This window comes from Natator depressus, chromosome 1 (assembly GCF_965152275.1).
Source record: "Natator depressus isolate rNatDep1 chromosome 1, rNatDep2.hap1, whole genome shotgun sequence".
Taxonomy (NCBI): Eukaryota; Metazoa; Chordata; order Testudines; family Cheloniidae; genus Natator; species Natator depressus.
The window spans coordinates 109,408,220-109,420,571 of NC_134234.1; the positions used below are offsets into that span (position 1 = coordinate 109,408,220).

The 12,352-nt window shown below is 42.0% G+C and overlaps 1 protein-coding gene across 3 annotated transcripts in view; it reads left to right on the forward strand.

Moving 5' to 3' along the window:
* MCF2L (MCF.2 cell line derived transforming sequence like) overlaps window positions 1-12,352 on the forward strand; it is a 272,361-nt gene that overhangs the window by 211,035 nt on the left and 48,974 nt on the right. For all 3 annotated transcript variants that reach the window (XM_074964021.1, XM_074964030.1, XM_074964042.1), the window contains exon 5: window positions 1,614-1,704. In XM_074964021.1, the coding sequence (XP_074820122.1) occupies window positions 1,614-1,704 (91 nt within the window). The remainder of the gene's footprint in view (window positions 1-1,613; window positions 1,705-12,352) is intronic.

Sequence of the window (12,352 nt, forward strand, 5' to 3'; positions counted from 1 at the left end):
TAATGTATGGGGGTGTACATTTCCAACTTGCACAAAATTTGACTTATGCAGGACTTTCCAAAACGGAACGATTGCGTAAGTCGGGGGGCGTCTGTACAGTTATCCTAAACCAGAGGTATGAGTTAAAGGCTGCATGTCTTGGGTCTGAGAAGCTCAGGGGCAGTTGAAGCCTTTCTGTGGTAAAAGAAAATAAATGTTCCGTTGATACATATGTTGTGTAGATTTTTTTTTTTTATTGTTAGTATTGTTTCTTTCCTTTCTCATTACTTTTGGAAGCCTAGTTTCACTTTTTTGTTCCTATAAATATTTAGCCCATGCTTTTGGCCAGTTTGCAGTGAGGAAAAAAAGGAGGGGGGTACTAAGACCTATAATGGTAAATATTAATTCAGGAGACCACAGTTGGATGCCTGGAATTTTCATCCACCATAACACACAATAGTTATCTCTATTGAATGTAGCTAACAATATGTAACTCATTTATGATAAACCATCAGTGCTAAATAAGCAAGAAATATTTCCATACCATTTTACAAACCTGGAATAAAAAAGCACCATCATTACAATGACAATAAGCAAACCACGATCATATGTAATATTTACAAGCACAGCATACAGAGCTCCCTACAAACTATATAGTTCTGCATCAATTTATATTTGTTTTTTTAAATTAATGATTGCTGTGTTCAGCTACAGTATATATTCTAGCATATACAAGTTGCCAAATATACCAAAAAATTAGCAATTCAAGTCAGTCTATCTTGTACTTGCCTGTCATTTTTCATTTCTGTTGTGATTGGCTGGCAGTCAAGTGCTGGCTTTACACAATTGGTTTTGATAGGAAATTACAAAAAACGGAGCCGATCTCTTTATTTGTACTCCGTGACTGTAGCACATGAAGCTGAACAGAGCAGAGAAACAAAGCTTATCTTTACACAAGGATTCAAGTGTGATCTTTCTCACAGATGTTTCCATTTCAAAGAAGTGCATCTTATCTTACCTTTCTAGTGTGTGACTTTGAACTCTTAGATGCCTTTGGGATTTTTTGTCTGGGTGAATATAACAATTGCCCTAAGAGAAGATTTCTAACATGGACGACTATGAGAATTTCAGATGGAAGGACTAATGTAATGCATGGATCACAAAAGCTTGAGTTTTTGAAGGGATTAAGACACGAGTAAAATAAGAAGCCAGTCCAAAAAAGGAATAAGAAAACAGATGGAAAAGGAAAATGATTTTGTTCTTATCCAGGAAAAGTGATACAGAAAACTATATGAAAGATGGATTATACTGGCAACAAAAATCCTGAATAATCAAAGGGGTTTATATTCCACTGAAATAATAATTGTTCAGGGTATGTGAAACCTTGCCTCCTGTGGATAAGCGCAATTTACGGCTTAACTGACTGACAAGCTGCATAGAATTCTTTTGGGAGTGCTGCATACTCCTAATGGTATATCAGAGATATTCATGTGTATATTTTAAATAAATAACTTGAGGCTCAGCACAAGAAAGGTTAACCTACTATTTTTTTTAACTGTGAAATATTACTAGAGAATATCAGACCGTTTCATCTGTATGTTTAACTACAGGTTTTTTTGCTCCCCCAAACTTAGTTTACAAGATGCTGGAATTGGATTTATCCTTGTCATAGATCGAAGACAAGACAAATGGACCTCTGTGAAAGCCTCCATACTGCGAATAGCGGTGAGTTCTTTTTTCAGTTAAGGCCTTTATGGCAGCTCCTTCCAGGTTGAACCTATCTCATATATAAAATGCAGTAAACATTTTTTCTTTTACCAAAGTGTTACAATATAATTTTTTGTTAGAGATACATTCGAACTGTTGTTACTTCTGTTCTGATTTAACCCATCAACACCCAGTGGTATGGCATACAGTATGCTTGTAATGTGGTCTGCAAAGTAGCTTCACCCCTACCTAGGTTCAAATGGAAAATAGCTTTTGCATTGGTAACCCAAAGCTAATAGAGCTGAGCCATGATCATTTCACTGATCAAATAAGCTTTGCTGATTTTAGGAGGAGGAGGATTTTTTTTTAAAATGCCAGTTTTGGTTTAAATTGAAACCGCCTCAGTATTTGTTTAAATATATGAAACTCCATTTACAAAAGTACATTTATAGGAGAAGTTCTGTGGTTTAATATTTCAAAAGGTAGATGCTACGTACATTTAAAATCTGCTAATTCTGGTAACAGTTTTTAAACAGGTTTCAAAGAAAACTCAGTAGCAGGTGTTTTAGGTTGTTTCAGCATGCGTTTCATAACTTTAAAAAAAAGTTACCAGAGTTTAACTAACATACTGTTCAGTTATTAATTTTTAAAAATTAAATATAAACAGAATTGTTAAACAATGCAAGTTTTTATTACATAAGCTGCAAAAGAGAGGCATATCTAATAATAAAAAATGAATATTCACTTGTATGCTGATCGGGTACTAATCATAACCCTTTCTTATATTTTTTGTCTCTTTCAATCTTGTCATGCTGGCATTAATTACCAGTATTTCAGAATGTTTACCAGTAAGTGCAAAAGCATAGAGCTGTAACCAGTTTCTGTGTAAGGGGTTCTCCTCGTGGGAGGTAAAAGCAAGTCAGAATCAAAGCTGCAAATTATTTGTCATCTTAGCATTGCTTCCTTGTTCCTGTGGCACTGCCACCAGGCTTCTTGTCTATTGCAGCTTTGCAATTTGTTTAAATAGGCTTGACAATATGATATTCCCATAATAGGACTTGTAATTTTCTGGATGTTAAAATATGTTTAATAAATCATCAAAAAATGCTGCAAAAATGAATCCTGATAGTACTTCATGAAAGTTTGAGATCCAGCATTAAGATTCCAGTACTGAGACCTGAAAAGAGTTGAGATCGGAGTGGTTGGGGGTGATTAAAGAAATGGGATTCACTCTCACAAAAATCCAGCTTTTCTGCTTGATGTTATAAAATCACAGTTGGTTGCAAAACTGCCTTTGATGTTTTTTTTTAGCAGCCATGATAAAGTTTAGAGCTTACACTAAGCTCTAATGTTGTGGTTTTAAGCACCAAGTACATATACAGTGCTCCATGTATTGAAGAAATGGGAGATTTTTGTCTTTCACAGAACATAGAACCTGAATACCTACTCACTACGATACATGAGAGACCTGTCTTTGCAATGGTTGCTGGAGTCTTTGCTTGAAGAAGGAAGTTAAGTTTTAAAGGCAGAACCTGGCAAATATGCGTAGGCTGTTGCAATGGAATCATAAATGTTTCCTTCTCTCGTTCTGTACTGTTCTGTGTGCTATTTTTAAAAAAAATTTTAAAAAAATCAATGATTCCTTAGCTGAAGTTGCACACGTGCTCAGCTTTGGCCTAATGCTGCTTCCATTGATGTCCGTGACAAAACTCTCTTTGTCTTCAGTGCTGAGCCCTTTTAAAAATTCCATTCTACAATCCCAAATAAAAATGTCATGGCTAGATAGCGATGACATTGTGACTAGACTGGATGTGTATCATGGGAGACATTTATGAACGTTTTAGCAACTGCTAACTAGAAATTCACTTTGCTAACAAGAAATGCACTCACTTATATTTGTTTGTTGGGACTGCTCCTGTATACAAGTTTTGTCTGCGGCCCATAGATTCATTTAATCATGAAACAAAAGTAACTTAATGACATGTTGAAATTTTGTTTCAGGTGCAGAGACTCTGCATTAGCAGTGGCAAACAAAGAGCTAATGCCCTTATAACAGGGCACACTCCCCGCTAGGGTGTCCTTTCATGGCTGCGTATGGGGATTAGTTCTGCCCAATGTGATGCCCCCTTCCTTCTCTCAGCTCATGATGTAGCCCCTCATGCTCTCTAGAAGTTGCAGTGTTTCCTCTTCATGGCTTGGCCCTCTGACCAGGCCACTATACAGTTTTCCCCTTCCAGGGTAACAAAGTCTCACCAGACCAGCTGTCCATTGCCATTCCAGATAGTGTTCTGATTCAAGACTGTGCCACTTTCCTACTGGCTGGTAGGAGAACTTGAGTCCACTTGCTACTCTGGGTTCCAACCCAGGGACCCTACTATAAGTAGCCAAGGTCTGTACCGTCTCAACTTTTGCTGCCATTTCCCTGGGCCTGTTCCTACTCTGCCCTCCACAGGCTTTCTTCTACACCACCCCTCTAGGTAAACCCTTCACTCAAGGTCAGGATGCCAAGGCTTCTGGTCCACCTCTGGGTTTCCTCCTTTTCTCCTCACTAGGCCCAGAGAGTGACTGCAGACCTCCCCACTACAGCCGCCTTCTGCTCTCACTTCCTGGCTTTATACAAGCCCTCTCCTACTTCTGTCCAAATGGCCTCCATCTCCAATTAGGGCTTGTCAGTCAAGCCTAAATCTCTCCCCAGGTGAAATTAGCAACTCTGGTTAAGTAGCAACTCTGAGCCACCTTAACCCCTTCAGGGTAGTGTGGGGTGAACACCCCCATCACAGCCCTGTTTAACTATACTGCTTTCACAACCTGAGAAGGTGGATAGGATTGTGCAAACGAGGCAAGACTTCTGCCTGAGGATTCAGTTAGGAGCAAAATATTTCAGCTGTGGAGTTTTATGTAACACCCCTTGATGGTCAGTGTTGAGAGACGAGATTATCAATGAATCTCAGAAAAGAGAGGCCCTCACACCAGAGTTGAAAAGTGGATCTTTCTTTCCCTATCATATTTTAGGGTTTTATACTGCCATCCATAAGCAGCGTATCTGAGGTGTCTTCCTCCAAAAGTCTGTTAGCAGTGGTGAAGTCCCTGATGGACTTTTCAGTGCCTCTGGCTCTCTTTCAGTTTATAAGAATATAACTTGGGGTAGGTTTTTTTAATTTTTGTTGTTTAATGGGTTGGAGGGAGTGACTGATGATGTGTGTGCCCTCTGTTTGATAGAAAAGCTTTATCAAATAGTAAAGCTCTGCAGCATTTCCTAAAGGTGACCAGACTCTTGATTCATCTAATCTGCTCTGGAAGTTTGTTCCATGGCTGGTTCCCCTTGACTAAGAATGCTTTGTCCCCACTTCTTATGCCCTTCATATCGGGGTTTGTGAGCTGCATTGTCCTGTAGGAGTGCAGCTCCGTTAGTGGTTCGTGGCTCAGTCTCTCATGTAACTGGGGCTTGATCTATTAATTGCTTTGAGGACTAGGACCCAGGCCTTGGACTGGTGACCAGTGGAGGGACTAGAGCATGGATCCAATGTGCTGACCACAGCCTAAAAAACCATTGAAGAGCCAGGCAGTCACATTTTGTACTATCTAGAATCTTTGCATTTTTTTTACAGTCGGCTTCAGGGGAATTAGGTAATCTAGACACTGATCTCTGCGGCCAAGGCCTGGGAGTGAAATTTCCTATTGAGCTGGAGATAAAAGAATATGTTATTAGTAACTGATGTTACAGTCATACAAGCTTAGTGATGAGTCAAGCAAACTCGTCCTGTTGAACCATTTTGATGAGTGGGAGCTGTATGACTTCATGGGACTGGGAGCTGGGGGGAAGTGTTCCAGCTAGTTCTTCACAGCATGCCCCCAGTCAACCACCATCACTTTGGGCTTGCATGGATTGAGTTTATACAAGCTGCTCTCCATTCAGAAGCTGATATTTTATAGGTATTGTGGTATCTTAGGAGTGGTAGTGATTGTGTCAGCAAAGAAGAATACGATTATGTTAGTTTTCTCTCTGTATATTTTGTTTCTGATTGTGTAAAACTTAGGTTTTTTAAAAGATAAAGCTGTTTTATTACACTTGTCTCAATTTAACTATTATTTCCTTGTTTTGTTTGTTTACATTGTGTATTTAACAGCACTTTGTGTATAGACATTTTCACTATTTCCCTGATATAGTCAGTCAGTTTTCCCTTTTATTACATGGGTTTTTAACACACAAAAAGAGGAGAGAAAAATACTTTTTAAATGGGGTTGTAAAGCCACACGCATTATCAGGGAAACTTGAGAACGGACCTAGTGCATAGAACTACTTTTAATTATGTTTTTTAAGCTGACTAGAATTTCAAATTAAAGATATCCCTCTAACTCATCTAACTCAAGCTTCCTGACAATAAGCCCATATAAGAGAGAATCATAGAATCATAGAATATCAGGGTTGGAAGGGACCCCAGAAGGTCATCTAGTCCAACCCCCTGCTCGAAGCAGGACCAATTCCCAGTTAAATCATCCCAGCCAGGGCTTTGTCAAGCCTGACCTTAAAAACCTCTAAGGAAGGAGATTCTACCACCTCCCTAGGTAACGCATTCCAGTGTTTCACCACCCTCTTAGTGAAAAAGTTTTTCCTAATATCCAATCTAAACCTCCCCCATTGCAACTTGAGACCATTACTCCTCGTTCTGTCATCTGCTACCATTGAGAACAGTCTAGAGCCATCCTCTTTGGAACCCCCTTTCAGGTAGTTGAAAGCAGCTATCAAATCCCCCCTCATTCTTCTCTTCTGCAGACTAAACAATCCCAGCTCCCTCAGCCTCTCCTCATAAGTCATGTGCTCTAGACCCCTAATCATTTTTGTTGCCCTTCGCTGGACTCTCTCCAATTTATCCACATCCTTCTTGTAGTGTGGGGCCCAAAACTGGACACAGTACTCCAGATGAGGCCTCACCAGTGTCGAATAGAGGGGAACGATCACATCCCTCGATCTGCTGGCTATGCCCCTACTTATACATCCCAAAATGCCATTGGCCTTCTTGGCAACAAGGGCACACTGTTGACTCATATCCAGCTTCTCGTCCACTGTCACCCCTAGGTCCTTTTCCGCAGAACTGCTGCCTAGCCATTCGGTCCCTAGTCTGTAGCGGGTAAATTGGATTCTTCCATCCTAAGTGCAGGACCCTGCACTTATCCTTATTGAACCTCATCAGATTTCTTTTGGCCCAATCCTCCAATTTGTCTAGGTCCTTCTGTATCCTATCCCTCCCCTCCAGCGTATCTACCACTCCTCCCAGTTTAGTATCATCTGCAAATTTGCTGAGAGTGCAATCCACACCATCCTCCAGATCATTTATGAAGATATTGAACAAAACCGGCCCCAGGACCGACCCCTGGGGCACTCCACTTGACACCGGCTGCCAACTAGACATGGAGCCATTTATCACTACCCGTTGAGCCCGACAATCTAGCCAGCTTTCTACCCACCTTATAGTGCATTCATCCAGCCCATACTTCTTTAACTTGCTGACAAGAATACTGTGGGAGACCGTGTCAAAAGCTTTGCTAAAGTCAAGAAACAATACATCCACTGCTTTCCCTTCATCCACAGAACCAGTAATCTCATCATAAAAGGCGATTAGATTAGTCAGGCATGACCTTCCCTTGGTGAATCCATGCTGACTGTTCCTGATCACTTTCCTCTCATGTAAGTGCTTCAGGATTGATTCTTTGAGGACCTGCTCCATGATTTTTCCAGGGACTGAGGTGAGGCTGACCGGCCTGTAGTTCCCAGGATCCTCCTCCTTCCCTTTTTTAAAGATTGGCACTACATTAGCCTTTTTCCAGTCATCCGGGACTTCCCCCGTTCGCCACGAGTTTTCAAAGATAATGGCCAAGGGCTCTGCAATCACAGCCGCCAATTCCTTCAGCACTCTCGGATGTAACTCGTCCGGCCCCATGGACTTGTGCACGTCCAGCTTTTCTAAATAGTCCCTAACCACCTCTATCTCCACAGAGGGCTGGCCATCTCTTCCCCATTCTGTGATGCCCAGCGCAGCAGTCTGGGAGCTGACCTTGTTAGTGAAAACAGAGGCAAAAAAAGCATTGAGTACATTAGCTTTTTCCACATCCTCTGTCACTAGGTTGCCTCCCTCATTCAGTAAGGGGCCCACACTTTCCTTGGCTTTCTTCTTGTTGCCAACATACCTGAAGAAACCCTTCTTGTTACTCTTGACATCTCTTGCTAGCTGCAGCTCCAGGTGCGATTTGGCCCTCCTTATATCTTTCCTACATGCCCGAGCAATATTTTTATACTCTTCCCTGGTCATATGTCCAACCTTCCACTTCTTGTAAGCTTCTTTTTTATGTTTAAGATCCGCTAGGATTTCACCATTAAGCCAAGCTGGTCGCTTGCCATGTTTACTATTCTTTCGACTCATCGGGATGGTTTGTCCCTGTAACCTCAACAGGGATTCCTTGAAATACAGCCAGCTCTCCTGGACTCCCTTCCCCTTCATGATAGTCCCCCAGGGGATCCTACCCATCCGTTCCCTGAGGGAGTCGAAGTCTGCTTTCCTGAAGTCCAGGGTCCGTATCCTGCTGCTTACCTTTCTTCCCTGCGTCAGGATCCTGAACTCAACCAACTCATGGTCACTGCCTCCCAGATTCCCATCCACTTTTGGTTCCCCCACTAATTCTACCCGGTTTGTGAGCAGCAGGTCAAGAAAAGCGCCCCCCCTAGTTGGCTCCCCTAGCACTTGCGCCAGAAAATTGTCCCCTACGCTTTCCAAAAACTTCCTGGATTGTCTATGCACCGCTGTATTGCTCTCCCAGCAGATATCAGGAAAATTAAAGTCACCCATGAGAATCAGGGCATGCGATCTAGTAGCTTCCGTGAGTTGCCGGAAGAAAGCCTCATCCACCTCATCCCCCTGGTCCGGTGGTCTATAGCAGACTCCCACCACTACATCACTCTTGTTGCACACACTTCTAAACTTAATCCAGAGACACTCAGGTTTTTCCACAGTTTCGTACCGGAGCTCTGAGCTCTGAGCAGTCATCAGAGCTCATCTTGTGCAGGATTCTGCCATTAAACCATGTTGGGTGATTCTGGCAATTTACACTGTTAATGTAGTTTCAACAGATATACCTGTCTGCTGCTTTATATACAGGAATTCTGACATACAGTGTCTTCTGACTTGCTATATACAAGTGAGTGTAGAAGGAATAAAATTGCATAACATTTTCTATTATTACAGGGAAATGTAGATATATTGAGTACTGTACATAAAATGAGATTTCACGACTACTCGTTGTAGTCCAAGTACTGTAAATAACTAAAATATGGATCTGACCTTGTCATGTGAAATGCGTGATACTAGTCCGTTTCTAGCCTTCTCTGTCATTTTGATGGTTCACATATTTGTCACGTATCATCTCTGAATGCAGTTATTTATTCAGCTGAAAAGAAGGAAGTCTTAAAAACTGTCTTTTTGGATTAGCCAATTGTCAGTCAGAATAGAACAAAGTCTCACGATGCCACTGCTTTTCTTTCTGACCTCTTGGGCAGAAGATCGAGTTGTACTGTAGTTCCTTGGGGAAAACATGGATTGATGAACTGTGAACTGTCATCTATAGAAAGTGGAAATTCTGCTCTTCCCAGGTGATGTTTACTATGCTTTTACCCATGTGTTTACCCATTCTACAGTTGCTCATCATCTTAGTATCCAGCATAGTAATGAAGCATGGAATGCTTCTTTATCAATCCTCCGCAAGAGCTTCTTAATCCTAGGGTGAGTTTTGGTGCCATAGGAAGCTTCCATTTCAATAACCTTCCAAGCTATCATTAAGATAATATATAAATTTATCCACTTTAAACTCTGCTTTAAACATAGCTGGATTTTGTTTTTGTTTGTAGGTACTTTCACTTTCCACAAATTGGAGCATAGTGGGAAGCTTCCCGTCACTTAAGAGGAAGGGAGCAGCTCAAAGGCTGCTTCCTCAAGTCTGGCCAGCTGGAGAGGAGCAGCCTACTTCCCAGCACTTAACAGAAGCCTTGGGGAAGCCAGTAAGTGGGCTGCTCCTCTTTCATTCAGCCAGCTGGCAGCTCTTTAGTGCTCCAGGTATGGGACACCCAGAGGACAATAGAAAGCACAGTACAATTCCTGGGGACGTAACTGATCTTCATTTACTGGAAGGCTCCGACTTAGTGAATGCACTGTATGTAAAGAAATTTCCACAAATCTGAAAGGCCATGCTGTTCTCCACGGGACTGGACATGGATGGTGTCAAAGCCAGGAATCTATATGTGTTTAAATGAACAAATGGAATAGATTACCCACTGGGACTAAGAGTAGTGTCAAGGGCTGTGCTGACCCCTGAATCCCTCGGCCAGTTTGTGTGGTTTTGCAATATTTTTTCCCCCTCCCATGCGATATGAAAAGCTCATACAAACACAAGCTGAAAGTGAGTAAGGCTCCAATGCGCCATGTGGATGACCCCACCATTGAAGCCAATGGACTCCATAAGGGCCCACCGCAGCCACCTGCATGGAATCTGCTTGCAAGATTGAGACCCACCTAACTGGCTCTGTACAAAGTGCAGTCAAACAACAATAAAGAAAGTATTTTTTTCTCTGCTCTCTTTCAGTTCTAATCATCTTAGAGGTTATTTCTGACAATAATAGATGAACATTTCAGCTGGAAGTATGATTTTTTTTTAAAAGGATTTTACATAATCTGAAAAACTGATGACCATTGAGGTTATCCAAAGGTGACGTGTGGGTCTTATGAGACCTCTGTATAATTGAGCTTTAACTTGCATGCATGCGCGCGTGTGTACATGTTTACATTCTGCAAGTGTCTCTAACTTGTTTATATTGATTCAGTGACCAAATTGCCACTTCTTTAACAACTGTGGCAGGATCTACAAACATTGACTCAGGCATACAAGAGGAGATTCCCTTCATTTTTTACTTATCAAGAAAATTGGCATCCTTTTCAGTATGAATTCCATTCAGAACCTTCTTTTTGGCTTCACTGTGCATTGTGACAAAGTTCCTGCTCTACCTTGGTGGGTCTCGCGCTAATTGGCGGATTTGCTCGTCTTGGAGCTTCACGGCAGCCCTCAGCTTGGCCATTTTTCTGAAATCACAGTCCAGGTCGACTCCTCCTGTGTCTGACCAGGAGTTGGGAGGATTTGGGGGGAACCCGGGCCCACCCTCTACTCCGGGTTCCAGCCCAGGGCCCTGTGGAATGTAGCTGTCTAGAGTGCCTCCTGGAACAGCTGTGCGACAGCTACAACTCCCTGGGCTACTTCCCCATGGCCTCCTCCCAACACCTTCTGTATCCTCACCATAGGACCTTCCCCCTGGTGTCTGATAATGCTTGTACACCTCAGTCCTCCAACAGTCTGCATTCTCACTCTCAGCTCCTAGTACCTCTTGCCCCTAGCTCCTCACACGCACACTACAAACTGAAGTGAGCTCCTTTTTAAAACCCAGGTGCCCTGATTAGCCTGCCTTAATTGATTCTAGCAGCTTCTTGATTGGGTCCAGGTGTTCTAATCAGCCTGTCTTAATTGTCTCTAGAAGGTTCCTGATTGTTCTGGAACTTTCCCTGTTACTTTACCCAAGGAAAAGGGACCTACTTAGCCTGGGGCTAATATATCTGCCTTCTATTACTCTCCTATAGCCATCTTGCCCGACCCTGTCACAGCATATAAATACTACAGGGAGTGGGCTGGTCCAGCAGTGTAGCAGCTATTTACTGTGGTAATAGAGAATGTAAGTCATGGAATGGATTCAGGATTCTCCTAGGCCGCTATAAGCTGTTTTATTGTAGCCTGTAGGGGTACATCTATACTGCAGCTGGGAGTGAGCCTTCCTGCTCTGTTAGACAGACCCACGCTAGCGGGGTTTGAGCTAGCATGCTAAGAATAGCAGTATGGATGTTGCAGCTTGGGCTGGAGCCCCCCTGACCCCCTAAGCTTGAAAGCACAAGCCCCAACATCTACACTGCTATTTTTAGCATGCTAGCTCAAGCCCTGCTAGCACAAATGTGTCTGCCTTGGCTGGGAGGCTTGGTTCTAGCTGCCATGTAGGCAGACATACCCAAGATAAGATCCACTCAGAAATTTCATTGTTAGCCTACACAATGTAAAGCACAAACATGGATTTTGGAGAAGGAGTCTTAAACAGCATTGCCTTCCTAGACAGAAGTGAGGCACCACTGTGTAAAGATGGTGAATGTTAAACATAAGAGATTCTGTCATGATTTAGTCATAGAGCAAGGTAATATCTTTTATTCGACCAGCTTCTGTTGGCGAGAGAGACAAGCTTTCAAGCTACTCAGAGCTTTTCCTCATAGGTATTTTATAATGTTAACTTTATACAGAACAGATTATTAAAGAGAAATAATTTAAAATAGGTATCTTTCTTTTCATGTTATGCTATTTGTTTAAGTATTTCACTCTGCTTGGACAATAAAATTAGTCTGGTCATTACCACTCATGTTTGTAGGTACTTTCAACTTTTGGTTCGCCTATTCGAGCATAATGGTTCACAACAGTGCAGGGCATGTTTTTAAATTTTAAAAACAAAAACTGTTTTTACTCTGAATTATTTTTAATTTAATGAAATAAAATCAATTATTTGGTTCTGTAATGCACTTCAGAAATTACAAACGCT